Consider the following 15,000-nt stretch of genomic DNA (forward strand, 5'->3'; position numbering starts at 1 on the left):
AGCGTTAAGGTTAGCAGTGTGGTTAAGATTAGGGTTAAGGTTAGCAGTGAGGTTAGGGATAAGGTTAGCAGTGTGGTTAGCGTTAAGGTTAGCAGTGTGGTTAAGATTAGGGTTAAGGTTAGCAGTGTGGTTAGGGTTACGTTTAGCAGTGTGGTTAAGGTTAAGGCTAACAGTGTGGTAAGGTTAGGGTTAAGGTTAGCAGTGTGGTTAGGGTTAAGGTTAGCAGTGTGGTTAAGATTAGGGTTACGTTTAGCAGTGTGGTTAAGGTTAAGGCTAACAGTGTGGTAAGGTTAGGGTTAAGGTTAGCAGTGTGGTAAATGTTAGGGTTAAGGTTAGGGTTAAGGTTAGGGTTAAGGTTAGCAGTGTGGTTAGGGTCAAGGTTAGCAGTGTGGTTAGGGTCAAGGTTAGCAGTGTGGTTAAGGTTAAGGTTAGCAGTGTGGTAAGGTTAGGGTTAAGGTTAGCAGTGTGGTAAATGTTAGGGTTAAGGTTAGGGTTAAGGTTAGGGTTAAGGTTAGCAGTGTGGTTAGGGTTAAGGTTAGCAGTGTGGTTAAGATTAGGGTTAAGGTTAGCAGTGTGGTAAATGTTAGGGTTAGGGTTAAGGTTAGGGTTAAGGTTAGCAGTGTGGTTAGGGTTAAGGTTAGCAGTGTGGTTAGGGTTACGTTTAGCAGTGTGGTTAAGGTTAAGGCTAACAGTGTGGTTAAGGTTAGGGTTAAGGTTAGCAGTGTGGTTAGGGTCAAGGTTAGCAGTGTGGTTAGGGTTACGTTTAGCAGTGTGGTTAAGGTTAGGGTTAAGGTTAGCAGTGTGGTTAAGGTTAAGGCTAACAGTGTGGTTAAGGTTAGGGTTAAGGTTAGCAGTGTGGTTAGGGTCAAGGTTAGCAGTGTGGTTAAGGTTAGGGTTAAGGTTAGCAGTGTGGTTAGGGTTACGTTTAGCAGTGTGGTTAAGGTTAAGGCTAACAGTGTGGTTAAGGTTAGGGTTAAGGTTAGCAGTGTGGTTAGGGTCAAGGTTAGCAGTGTGGTTAAGGTTAGGGTCAAGGTTAGCAGTGTGGTTAGGGTCAAGGTTAGCAGTGTGGTTAGGGTCAAGGTTAGCAGTGTGGTTAGGGTCAAGGTTAGCAGTGTGGTTAGGGTTACGTTTAGCAGTGTGGTTAGGGTTACGTTTAGCAGTGTGGTTAGGGTTACGTTTAGCAGTGTGGTTAAGGTTAGGGTTAAGGTTAGCAGTGTGGTTAAGGTTAGGGTCAAGGTTAGCAGTGTGGTTAAGGTTAGGGTTAAGGTTAGCAGTGTGGTTAAGGTTAGGGTCAAGGTTAGCAGTGTGGTTAGGGTTACGTTTAGCAGTGTGGTTAGGGTTACGTTTAGCAGTGTGGTTAGGGTTACGTTTAGCAGTGTGGTTAAGGTTAGGGTTAAGGTTAGCAGTGTGGTTAAGGTTAGGGTCAAGGTTAGCAGTGTGGTTAAGGTTAGGGTCAAGGTTAGCAGTGTGGTTAGGGTTACGTTTAGCAGTGTGGTTAGGGTTACGTTTAGCAGTGTGGTTAGGGTTACGTTTAGCAGTGTGGTTAGGGTTACGTTTAGCAGTGTGGTTAGGGTTACGTTTAGCAGTGTGGTTAGGGTTAAGGTTAGCAGTGTGGTTAAGGTTAGGGTCAAGGTTAGCAGTGTGGTTAAGGTTAGGGTCAAGGTTAACAAATGAGCAAAATAAATAACAATATAGGGATGAGGTAGTTGGGTGGGCTAATTACAGATGGGCTGTGTACAGGTGCAGTGATCGGTAAGCTGCTCTGACAACTGATGCTTAAAGTTAGTGAGGGAGATAAGTGTCTCCAGCTTCAGAGATTTTTGCAATTTGTTCCAGTCATTGGCAGCAGAGAACTGGAAGGAATTGCGGCCAAAGGAGGTGCTGGCTTTGGGGATGACCAGTGAGATTTACCCGCTGGAGCGCAGACTACGGGTGGGTGTTGCTATGGTGACCAATGAGCTAAGATAAGGCGGGGATTTGCCTAGCAGTGATTTATAGATGGCCTGGAGCCAGTGGGTTTGGCGACGAATATGTAGTGAGGACCAGCCAACAAGAGCGTACAGGTCACAGTGGTGGGTATTATATGGGGCTTTGGAGACAAAACGGATGGCACTGTGATAGACTACATCCAATTTGCTGAGTAGAGTGTTGGAGGCTATTTTGTAAATGACATCGCCGAAGTCAAGGATCGGTAGGATAGTCAGTTTTACGAGGGCATGTTTGGCAGCATGAGTGAAGGAGGCTTTGTTGCGAAATAGGAAACCGATTCTAGATTTAACTTTGGATTGGAGATTCTTAATGTGAGTCTGGAAGGAGAGTTTACAGTCTAACCAGACACCTAGATATTTGTAGTTGTCAACATACTCTAGGTCAGACCCGTCGAGAGTAGTGATTCTAGTCGGGTGGGCGGGTGCAAGCAGCGTTTGGTTGAAGAGCATGCATTTAGTTTTACTAGTGTTTAAGAGCAGTTGGAGGCTACTGAAGGAGTGTTGTATGGAATTGAAGCTCGTTTGGAGGTTTGTTAACACAGTGTCCAATGAAGGGCCAGATGTATACAAAATGGTGTTGTCTGCGTAGAGGTGGATCTGAGAGTCACCAGCAGCAAGAGCGACGTCATTGATATACACAGAGAAAAGAGTCGGCCCAAGAATTGAACCCTGTGGCACCCCCATAGAGACTGCCATAGGTCCAGACAACAGGCCCTCCAATTTGACACATTGAACTCTATCTGAGAAGTAGTTGGTGAACCAGGCGAGGCAGTCATTTGAGAAACCAAGGCTATTTAGTCTGCCAATAAGAATGCGGTGGTTGACAGAGTCGAAAGCCTTGGCCAGGTCAATGAAAACGGCTGCACAGTACTGTCTATTATCGATCGCGGTTATAATATCGTTTAGGACCTTGAGCGTGGCTGAAGTGCACCCATGACCAGCTCGGAAACCGGATTGCATAGCGGAGAAGGTACGGTGGGATTCGAAATGGTCGGTGATCTGTTTGTTGACTTGGCTTTCAAAAACTTTTGAAAGGCAGGGCAGGATGGATATGGGTCTGTAACAGTTTGGATCTAGAGTGTCACCCCCTTTGAAGAGGGGGATGACCGCGGCAGCTTTCCAATCTCTGGGGATCTCAGACGTTACGAAAGAGAGGTTGAACAGGCTAGTAATAGGGGTTGCGACAATTTCGGCGGCTAGTTTTAGAAAGAAAGGGTCCAGATTGTCTAGCCCAGATGATTCGTAGGGGTCCAGATTTTGCAGCTCTTTTAGAACATCAGCTGTCTGGATTTGTGTGAAGGAGAAGCGGTGGGGGCATGGGCAAGTTGCAGCGGAGGGTGCAGAGCTGGTGGCCGGGGTAGTGGTAGCCAGGTGGAAAGCAAGGCCAGCCGTAGCAAAATGCTTGTTGAAATTCTCGATTATTGTAGATTTATCGGTGGTGATAGTGTTTCCTAGCCTCAGTGCAGTGGGCAGCTGGGAGGAAGTGCTCTTATTTTCCATGGACTTTACAGTGTCCCAAAACTTTTTGGAGTTAGTGCTACAGGATGCAAATTTATGTTTGAAAAAGTTAGCCTTTGCTTTCCTAACTGCTTGTGTATATTGGTTCCTAACTTCCCTGAAAAGTTGCATATCGCGGGGGCTATTTGATGCTAATGCAGTACGCCACAGGATGTTTTTGTGCTGGTCAAGGGCAGTCAAGTCTGAGGAGAACCAGGGGCTAAATCTGTTCTTAGTTCTGTATTTTTTGAATGGGTCATGTCTATTTAAGATTGAGAGGAAATTACTTTTAAAGAACAACCAGGCATCCTCTACTGACGGAATGAGATCTATATCCATCCAGGATACCTGGGCCAGGTCAATTAGGAAGGCCTGCTCGCTGAAGTGTTTTTGGGAGTGTTTGACAGTGATGAGGGGTGGTCGTTTGACCGCGGACCCGTTACGGACGCAGGCAATAAGGCAGTGATCGCTGAGATCCTGGTTGAAGACAGCGGAGGTGTATTTAGAGGGTAAGTTAGTCAGGATGATATCTATGAGGGTACCCATGTTTACGGATTTAGGGTTGTACCTGGTAGGTTCCTTGATAATTTGTGTGAGATTGAGGGCATCTAGTTTGGATTGTAGGATGGCCGGGGTGTTAAGCATATCCCAATTTAGGTCACCAAGCAGTATGAACTCTGAGGATAGATGGGGGGCAATCAATTCACATATGGTGTCCAGGGCACAGCTGGGGGCTGAGGGGGGTCTGTAGCAAGCGGCAACAGTGAGAGATTTATTTCTGGAAAGGTGGATTTTTAGAAGTAGAAGCTCAAACTGTTTGGGCACAGACCTGGATAGTATGATGGAGCTCTGCAGGCTATCTCTACAGTAGATTGCAACTCCACCCCCTTTGGCAGTTCTATCTAGACGGAAAATGTTATAGTTGGGGATGGACATTTCAGAATTTTTGGTGGCCTTCTTAAGCCAGGATTCAGACACTGCTAGAACATCAGGGTTGGCGGAGTGTGCTAACGCAGTGAATAACTCAAATTTAGGAAGGAGGCTTCTGATATTTATGTGCAGAAAACCAAGACTTTTACGGTTACAGAAGTCAACAAATGATAGCTCCTGGGGAGTAGGAGTGATACTGGGGGCTGCAGGGCCTGGGTTAGCCTCTACATCACCAGAGGAACAGAGGAGGACTAGAATAAGGATACGACTAAAGGCTTTAAGAACTGGTCTTCTAGTGCGTTGGGTACATAGAATAAAGGGGGCAGTTCTCCGGGCGTTGTAGAAAAGATTCAGGGCATTATGTACAGAAAAGGATATGGAAGGATATGAGTACAGTTCAGGTAACCCTAAGCGTTGGGTAACAATGAAAGAGATAGCGTCATTGGAGGCATCGATTGAGCCGGTCTCGGCGTGTATGGGGGGTGGAACAAAGGAACTATATGAGGCAGTTTGAGAGGGACTAGGGGTTCTACAGTGAAATTGTATAATAAGAACTAACCCAAACAGCAATAGGCAAGGCATAATTGACATGGGAGAGAGGCATAAAGCAGTCACAGGTGTTATTAGAGAGAGCTAAGACACAACTGGAAATAGCGATAACGTTTGGGCTAAGACTAAACAGAATAAACAGGACAGGGTACCGTGTAAAGGAACAGTCCAGCAGGCATCAGCTGTGCAGCTGAGTGATCATAAGGTCCAGTGAACAGCAATATGTGAGTCCGAGAGCAGTTCAAATTGGTGCTTCAGCACAGCTAGCAGGGAGCACAGTTGTAGTTTGCGTGTGCTAGCGGGCCGGGGCTGGCAGATGGATCTTCGTGGTCGTCGCAACGGGAAGCCTGTTGAAACCACATCAGACTATTTCGTCGGCAAACCAGTCGTGTTGGATCGGCGGGGCTCAGTGTCAACACTAGGAGGTCCCGTCCGGTTGACAGAGAGGTAGATAGCCGGGAGATGGGCCTGAGGCTAGCTCAAGGCTAACTGGTGCTTGCTATAGGGCAATGGTAATGGTAATCAGCCAACAACAGGTTGCAGCTAGCTAGCTGGTTGTGATGATCCGGCGCTAGGGTCCAGTGATTCCGGCAGAAAGTCCAATAAGCTCTGGTTCGATAGCACGCTGGGTCGATAGCACGCTGTGCAGACTGGCCGACGAATTGTCCAGGCTAGAACTAGAGCTGGCTGGTGGATAGTGTAGGCCTCGGACAGTGGTGAAGACGCTAACGTTGACTAATAGCAGGTAGCCATTCAGATTGCGGCTACACTCGTTTCAGCTTACGGTTCTTGATGAAAGTTATAAAGAAATAATATAATCCTTTCCACGTTGGGTGAGGCGGGTTGCAGGAAAGTATATTTAGTTAAAGAATGAAAGTAAAAAAAATTGAGAAATATATACAAAATAGACAAAAAAAAACAAGAAACGGGATATTTACACAGGACGATGAAATAAAAGCGACCGCACTGCTACGCCATCTTGGTGCCAGGTTTCCTCCAGACGTGACGCTTGGCATAAAGGCCAAAGAGTTCAATCTTGGTTTCATCAGACCAGAGAATCTTGTTTCTCATGGTCTGAGAGTCTTTAGGTGCCTTTTGGCAAACTCCAAGCGGGCTGTCATGTGCTTTTACTGAGGAGTGGCTTCCATCTGGCCACTCTTCCATAAAGACCTGATTGGTGGAGTGCTGCAGAGATGGTTGTCCTTCTGGAAGGTTCTCCCATCTCCACAGAGGAACTCTGGAGCTCTGTCAGAGTGACCATCGGGTTCTTGGTCACCTCCCTGACCAAGTCCCTTCTCCCCCGATTGCTCAGTTTGGCCGGGCGGCCAGCTCTAGGAAGAGTCTTGGTGGTTCCAAACTTCTTCCATTTAAGAATGATGGAGGCCACTGTGTTCTTGGGGACCTTCAATGCTGCAGACATTTTTTGGTACCCTTCCCCAGATCTGTGCCTCGATACAATCCTGTCTCGGAACTCTACGGACAATTCCTTCAACCAATTCCTTCAACATGCACTGTCAACTGTGGGACCTTGTATAGACAGGTGTGTTGCTTTCCAAATCATGTCCAATCAATTGAATTTACCACAGGTGGACTCCAATCAAGTTGTAGAAACATCTCAAGGATGATAAGTGGAAACAGGATGCACCTGACCTCAATTTGGAGTCTCATAGCAAAGGGTCTGAACACTCTGTTTTTATTTTTAATAAATTTGCAAACATATATAAAAACCTGTTTTCGCTTTGTCATTATGGAGTATTGTGTGTAGATTACTGAGTTTTTATTTAATCCATTTTAGAATAAGGCTGTAACCTTACAAAATGTGGAAAAAGTCAAGGGGTCTGAATACTTTCCGAAGGCGCTGTATATCTTGATTAGATAAGTATTCACCCCCCTGAGACAATACATGTTAGAAACACCTTTGGCAGCAATTACAGCTGTTAGTCTTTGTACAATATTTGCCCATTATTCTTTAAATAATTCTTCAAGCACTGTCAAGTTGGTTGTTGATCATTGCTAGACAACCATTTTCAAGTCTTTCCAGAGATTTTCAAGCCGATGTAAGTCAAAACTCTAACTAGGCCAGTCCGGAACATTCCATTTCATCTTGTTAAGCAACTCCAGTGTAGATTTGGCCTTGTGTTTTAGGTTATTGTCCTGCTGAAAGGTGAATTCATCTCCCAGTGTCTGGTGGAAAGCAGACTGAACCAGGTTTTCCTCTAGGATTTTGCCTGTGCTTAGCTGTATTCCATTTATTTTTTACCAAAAACCTCCCTAGTCCTTGCCGATGACAAGCAGACCCATAACATGATGCAGCCATCACCGTGCTTGAAAATACAAAGAATGGTACTCAGTGTTGTGTTGTGTTGTGTTGCTTTTGCCACAAACATAACGCTTTGTATTCAGGACAAAAGTTTTGCAGTTTTCCAGTTTTCCAAGTACCTTATTCTACACAGGCTTCCTTCTTTTCACTTTGTCATTTAGGTTAGTATTGTGGAGTAATTTTTAAACTAACAACAGTTTTTTAGAGACCAAACATTTCTGATTCTGACCACAACAGCACTCTGCCAGGAGCCTCCTTTACAACAGCTATAGAGCTTTTATACAGCAGGTCAGTACCATCAGTTATTTGACTGTGTGTGTGTGTGTGTGTGTGTGTGTGTGTGTGTGTGTGTGTGTGTGTGTGTGTGTGTGTGTGTGTGTGTGTGTGTGTGTGTGTAGACTTTGTTCTCAGCAGGAGAGAAGAAGTTTGGGACAGATGAAGAACAGTTCATCACCATCCTGGGGAACAGGAGCGCTGAACACCTGAGGAGAGGTGTGTGTTGAGTGTGTGAGAGAGGGAGGTCTGTGTTTATAAAGGTTATCAACACACACACACGCTCCCTCTCTCTGACATCGACGTGTGTGTGTTTGTGTGTGTGTATCAGTGTTTGCTGCGTACATGAAGCTGGCGGGGTATGAGATGGAAGAGAGTGTTCAGAGAGAGACTTCTGGAGGACTGAGAGACCTGCTGCTGGCCGTGGGTAAGTCTCTCACACACCACACCACACACACACACACACACACACACACACACACACCACACCACATCACACACACACCACATTTTCATTTAGTAATTTATACAATGAAAACATAAATGTCGCTAGAAACCTCTCCCTGACTAGTTCAATAGTTCACTGGTCTTCATAGATCTAAAGGAATGATAGTAACCATAGTAACTGGTTCCACCTATCTACATTTACATTTACGTCATTTAGCAGACGCTCTTATCCAGAGCGACTTACAAATTGGTGCATTCACCTTATAGCCAGTGGGATAACCACTTTACAATATATATATATATATTTTTCTTTCTTTGGGGTGGGGTAAGGGGGGGTAGAAGGAATGCTTTATCCTATCCCAGGTATTCCTTAAAGAGGTGGGGTTTCAAGTGTCTCCGGAAGGTGGTGAGTGACTCTGCTGTCCTGGCGTCGTGAGGGAGCTTGTTCCACCATTGGGGTGCCAGAGCAGCGAACAGTTTTGACTGGGCGGAGCGGGAACTGTGCTTCCGCAGAGGTAGGGGAGCCAGCAGGCCAGAGGTGGATGAACGCAATGCCCTCGTTTGGGTGTAGGGACTGATCAGAGCCTGAAGGTACGGAGGTGCCGTTCCCCTCACTGCTCCATAGGCAAGCACCATGGTCTTGTAGCAGATGCGAGCTTCAACTGGAAGCCAGTGGAGTGTGCGGAGGAGGGGGGTGACGTGAGAGAACTTGGGAAGGTTGAACGCCAGACGGGCTGCGGCATTCTGGATGAGTTGTAGGGGTTTAATGGCACAAGCAGGGAGCCCAGCCAACAGCGAGTTGCAGTAATCCAGACGGGAGATGACAAGTGCCTGGATTAGGACCTGTGCCGCTTCCTGTGTAAGGCAGGGTCGTACTCTCCGAATGTTGTAGAGCATGAAACTACAGGATCGGGTCACCGTCTTGATGTTAGCGGAGAACGACAGGTTGTTGTCCAGGGTCACGCCAAGGCTCTTCGCACTCTGGGAGGAGGACACAATGGAGTTGTCAACCGTGATGGCGAGATCATGGAACGGGCAGTCCTTCCCGGGGAGGAAGAGCAGCTCCGTCTTGCCGAGGTTCAGCTTGAGGTGGTGATCCGTCATCCATACTGATATGTCTGCCAGACATGCAGAGATGCGATTCGCCACCTGGTTATCAGAAGGGGGAAAGGAGAAGATTAGTTGTGTGTCGTCTGCGTAGCAATGATAGGAGAGGCCATGTGAGGATATGACAGAGCCAAGTGACTTGGTGTATAGCGAGAATAGGAGAGGGCCTAGAACTGAGCCCTGGGGGACACCAGTGGTGAGAGCATGTGGTGCGGAGACAGATTCTCGCCACGCCACTTGGTAGGAGCGACCGGTCAGGTAGGACGCAATCCAAGAGTGAGCCGCGCCGGAGATGCCCAGCTCGGAGAGGGTGGAGAGGAGGATCTGATGGTTCACAATATCAAAGGCAGCAGACAGGTCTAGAAGGACAAGAGCAGAGGAGACAGAGTTAGCTTTAGCAGTGCGGAGAGCCTCCGTTACACAGAGAAGAGCAGTCTCAGTTGAATGACCAGTCTTGAAACCTGACTGGTTTGGATCAAGAAGGTCATTGAGAGAGATAGCAAGAGCGTTGGCTAAAGACGGCAGGCTCAAGAGTTTTGGAGAGAAAAGAAAGAAGGGATACTGGTCTGTAGTTGTTGACATCAGAGGGATCGAGTGTTGGTTTTTAGAGAAGGGGTGCAACTCTCGCTCTCTTGAAGACGGAAGGGACATAGCCAGCGGTCAAGGATGAGTTGATGAGCGAGGTGAGGTAAGGGAGAAGGTCACCGGAGATGGTCTGGAGAAGAGAGGAGGGGATAGGGTCAAGTGGGCAGGTTGTTGGGCGGCCGGCCGTCACAAGTCGCAAGATTTTCTCTGGAGAGAGAGGGGAGAAAGAAGTCAAAGCATAGGGTAGGGTAGTGTGAGCAGGACCAGCAGTGTCATTTGACTTAACAAACGAGGATCGGATGTCGTCAACCTTCTTTTCAAAATGGTTGACGAAGTCATCCACAGAGAGGGAGGAGGGGGGAGGGGGAGGGGGAGGAGGATTCAGCAGGGAGGAGAAGGTGGCAAAGAGCTTCCTAGGGTTAGAGGCAGATGCTTGGAATTTAGAGTGGTAGAAAGTGGCTTTAGCAGCAGAAACAGATGAAGAAAATGTAGAGAGGAGGGAGTGAAAAGATGCCAGGTCTGCAGGGAGTCTAGTTTTCCTCCATTTCCGCTCGACTGCCCGGGTCCCTGTTCTGTGAGCTCGCAATGAGTCATCAAGCCACGGAGCAGGAGGGGAGGACCGAGCCGGCCGGGAGGATAGGGGACATAGAGAGTCAAAGGATGCAGAACGGGAGGAGAGGAGGGTTGAGGAGGCAGAATCAGGAGATTGGAGGGAGAAGGATTGAGCAGAGGGAAGAGATGATAGGATGGAAGAGGAGAGAGTAGCGGGAGAGAGAGAGCGAAGGTTGCGGTGGCGCATTACCATCTGAGTAGTGGCAGAGTGAGTAGTGTTGGAGGAGAGGGAGAGAGAAAAGGATACAAAGTAGTGGTCGGAGACTTGGAGGGGAGTTGCAGTGAGATTAGTAGAAGAACAGCATCTAGTAAAGATGAGGTCAAGCGTATTGCCTGCCTTGTGAGTAGGGGGGGACGGTGAGAGGGTGAGGTCAAAAGAGGAGAGGAGTGGAAAGAAGGAGGCAGAGAGAAATGAGTCAAAGGTAGACGTAGGGAGGTTGAAGTCACCCAGAACTGTGAGGGGTGAGCCGTCCTCAGGAAAGGAACTTATCAAGGCGTCAAGCTCATTGATGAACTCTCCAAGGGAACCTGGAGGGTGATAAATGACAAGGATGTTAAGCTTGAATGGGCTAGTGACTGTGACAGCATGGAATTTAAAATGAGGAGATAGACAGATGGGTCAGGGGAAAAAGAGAGAATGTCCACTTGGGAGAGATGAGGATTCCTGTGCCACCACCCCGCTGACCAGATGCTCTCGGGGTATGCGAGAACACATGGTCAGACGAGGAGAGAGCAGTAGGAGTAGCAGTGTTTTCAGTGGTAATCCATGTTTCCGTCAGAGCCAAGAAGTCGAGGGACCGGAGGGTAGTATAGGCTGAGATGAACTCTGCTTTGTTGGCAGCAGAACGGCAGTTCCAGAGGCTGCCTGAGACCTGGAACTCCACGTGGGTGGTGCGTGCAGGGACCACCAGGTTAGAGAGGCAGCAGCCACGCGGTGTGAGGCGTTTGTATAGCCTATGCGGAGAGGAGAGAACAGGGATAGGCAGAGGCATAGTTGACAGGCTGCAGCAGATGGCTACAATAATGCAGAGGAGATCGGAATGAAATGAACTAAACATCTGGGAAAGGAGAGAGCGGGGCCTCCCTCACTTACGTTTCACTGAAACACCCAAATATAACTCTCCCCACTTCCACCTCAGAAACTATAATTGTTGTAAACTACAGCGGTTCAATGTTTTCTAGGAATATACTCTAACTTAGTTTATTCAGCTAGCTAACTTGGTACAGTATTCTTCCGTGAAAATCGTCCAGGGCACCTAGTCGTATGACGTCACAGCCAGCTAGCATGCCGGACTCCAGCAACACGGTTTAGCACCAATACTCGGCCACAACAAACCACCAGTGTGTCAACACGCCAAGCAGATCATTTGTGTCCGTGTCTAACGTTGTGGGTTAGTCCCGACAGCTTGAGCGAGTCCGTCGTCAACTTATTCAGCCAGCTAGTTAGCTAGAATAGTTAGCATACTAGCTAGCCATTGCTTTCAGACAAAGAAGTAACCCCTCCTCCCACGGCACGAACACAGAGAGAGCCAAGCTAACGTTAACTAGTCACCCATGTCCCGAATTCCCTTGAACGACTCTGGCTACCAGTATGTAAAAACACAAATGTAGGTTATGACTTACCCCTAGCAGCTACTGTTAGCTAGCCAAGTGCAAAGCAAGCCACTGAATTGACTCAGCCAGTTCGCGTATGTTCGCTCGGTCGTTCCAGCTATTGTTTACAGTAGCTATCCAGGTAGCAACAAGCTAGCTAAATTTCAAGCACAGTAGCCACTTACTACCTAACGTTAACGGTTCAGACAATGAGGTTAGAGAACAGCTGAATGGTAGGCAATTATTGTATGTACTTATTGTAGGCAGCAAGCTGGCGTAATTACAGGCACTCTCAGGCGTGAATCAACTATCCACAGTTGCTAATAGTTACCAGTAGCTACCCGCCAGCTAGTCCAGGTAGTGGGTTAGCTAGCTAGCTTCGTGCTTCACCGGGCTCAGCCGAATACAATACTAACCTACAATAATTACATACATCAACCCACGATAACTACCTACAATACATAACTACAATCTAAATACATAGTTTAAGCTTTACTCGACAAAGCCCAACCTATGTATAAAGCCATATGAGCTTACCTCCCACCAGAGAGAGACAACCTCACCCGACACGACCTCACCATCATTCTAAAGGAATGACAGGGGGGTAGTAACTGGTGGAAACTCCACCTCTCTCTCTCCTCTCTCCTCTCTTCCTCCTCTCTCTCTCTCTCTCTCTCAATAGCAAGGCTATGCTCACTGAGTCTGTACATAGTCAAAGCTTTTCCTTAATTTTGGGTCAGTCACAGTGGTCAGGTACAGTGGGGAAAAAAAGTATTTAGTCAGCCACCAATTGTGCAAGTTCTCCCACTTAAAAAGATGAGAGAGGCCTGTAATTTCCATCATAGGTACACGTCAACTATGACAGACAAAATGAGAGAAAAGAATCCAGAAAATCACATTGTAGGATTTTTAATGAATTTATTTGCAAATTATGGTGGAAAATAAGTATTTGGTCAATAACAAAAGTTTCTCAATACTTTGTTATATACCCTTTGTTGGCAATGACACAGGTCAAACGTTTTCTGTAAGTCTTCACAAGGTTTTCACACACTGTTTTGGCCCATTCCTCCATGCAGATCTCCTCTAGAGCAGTGATGTTTTGGGGCTGTCGCTGGGCAACACAGACTTTCAACTCCCTCCAAAGATTTTCTATGGGGTTGAGATCTGGAGACTGGCTAGGCCACTCCAGGACCTTGAAATGCTTCTTACGAAGCCACTCCTTCGTTGCCCGGGTGGTGTGTTTGGGATCATTGTCATGCTGAAAGACCCAGCCACGTTTCATCTTCAATGCCGTTGCTGATGGCCCCATTAATTTTTTCCTTTACACGGATCAGTCGTCCTGGTCCCTTTGCAGAAAAACAGCCCCAAAGCATGATGTTTCCACCCCCATGCTTCACAGTAGGTATGGTGTTCTTTGGATGCAACTCAGCATTCTTTGTCCTCCAAACACGACGAGTTGAGTTTTTACCAAAAAGTTATATTTTGGTTTCATCTGACCATATGACATTCTCCCAATCCTCTTCTGGATCATCCAAATGCACTCTAGCAAACTTCAGACGGGCCTGGACATGTACTGGCTTAAGCAGAGGGACACGTCTGGCACTGCAGGATTTGAGTCCCTGGCGGCGTAGTGTGTTGTTGATGGTAGGCTTTGTTACTTTGGTCCCAACTCTCTGCAGGTCATTCACTAGGACCCCCGTGTGGTTCTGGGATTTTTGCTCACCGTTCTTGTGATCATTTTGACCCCACAGGGTGAGATCTTGCGTGGAGCCCCAGATCGAGGGAGATTATCAGTGGTCTTGTATGTCTTCCATTTCCTAATAATTGCTCCCACAGTTGATTTCTTCAAACCAAGCTGCTTACCTATTGCAGATTCAGTCTTCCCAGCCTGGTGCAGGTCTACAATTTTGTTTCTGGTGTCCTTTGACAGCTCTTTGGTCTTGGCCATAGTGGAGTTTGGAGTGTGACTGTTTGAGGTTGTGGACAGGTGTCTTTTATACTGATAACAAGTTCAAACAGGTGCCATTAATACAGGTAACGAGTGGAGGACAGAGGAGCCTCTTAAAGAAGAAGTTACAGGTCTGTGAGAGCCAGAAATCTTGCTTGTTTGTAGGTGACCAAATACTTATTTTCCACCATAATTTGCAAATAAATTCATTAAAAATCCTACAATGTGATGTTCTGGATTTTCTTTCCTCATTTTGTCTGTCATAGTTGACGTGTACCTATGATGAAAATTACAGGCCTCTCTCATCTTTTTAAGTGGGAGAACTTGCACAATTGGTGGCTGACTAAATACTTTTTTCCCCCACTGTATAACAAAGTATTGAGAAACTTTTGTTATTGACCAAATACTTATTAACTGTATAACTAACTGTCATCCTCACCATTAGTACTACAACTACCATCATCATTAAACTGCTATCATTACCATCACCCCTACTACCATCATCATTACTACTACTACTACCACCACCATCATTAAACTGCTATCATTACCATCACCCCTACTACCATCATCATTACTACTACTACTACCACCACCATCATTAAACTGCTATCATTACCATCACCCCTACTACCATCATCATTACTACTACTACTACCACCACCATCATTAAACTGATATCATTACCATCACCCCTACTACCATCATCATTACTACTACTACTACCACCACCACCATTAAACTGCTATCATTACCATCACCCCTACTACCATCATCATTACTACTACTACTACCACCACCATCATTAAACTGCTATCATTACCATCACCCCTACTACCATCATCATTACTACTACTACTACCACCACCATCATTAAACTGCTATCATTACCATCACCCCTACTACCATCATCATTACTACTACTACTACTACCACCACCACCATTAAACTGCTATCATTACCATCACCCCTACTACCATCATCATTACCACTACTACTACTACCACCACCATCATTAAACTGCTATCATTACCATCACCCCTACTACCATCATCATTACCACTACTACTACCACCACCATCATTAAACTGCTATCATTACCATCACCCCTACTACCATCATCATTACTACTACTACTACCACCACCATCA

The 15,000-nt window shown here is 46.5% G+C and overlaps 1 protein-coding gene across 1 annotated transcript in view; it reads left to right on the forward strand.

Annotated features, from left to right (window-relative positions):
• Positions 1-15,000, forward strand: part of LOC311121124 (annexin A5-like) — a 35,662-nt gene that overhangs the window by 16,328 nt on the left and 4,334 nt on the right. Inside the window, exons 6-7 of the mRNA XM_084195653.1 lie at positions 7,683-7,776; positions 7,889-7,984. Coding sequence (XP_084051779.1) covers positions 7,683-7,776; positions 7,889-7,984 — 190 coding nt within the window. The remainder of the gene's footprint in view (positions 1-7,682; positions 7,777-7,888; positions 7,985-15,000) is intronic.

This window comes from Coregonus lavaretus (genome assembly GCF_964263955.1).
Source record: "Coregonus lavaretus genome assembly, contig: HAP1_SCAFFOLD_3569, whole genome shotgun sequence".
Lineage (NCBI taxonomy): Eukaryota > Metazoa > Chordata > Actinopteri > Salmoniformes > Salmonidae > Coregonus > Coregonus lavaretus.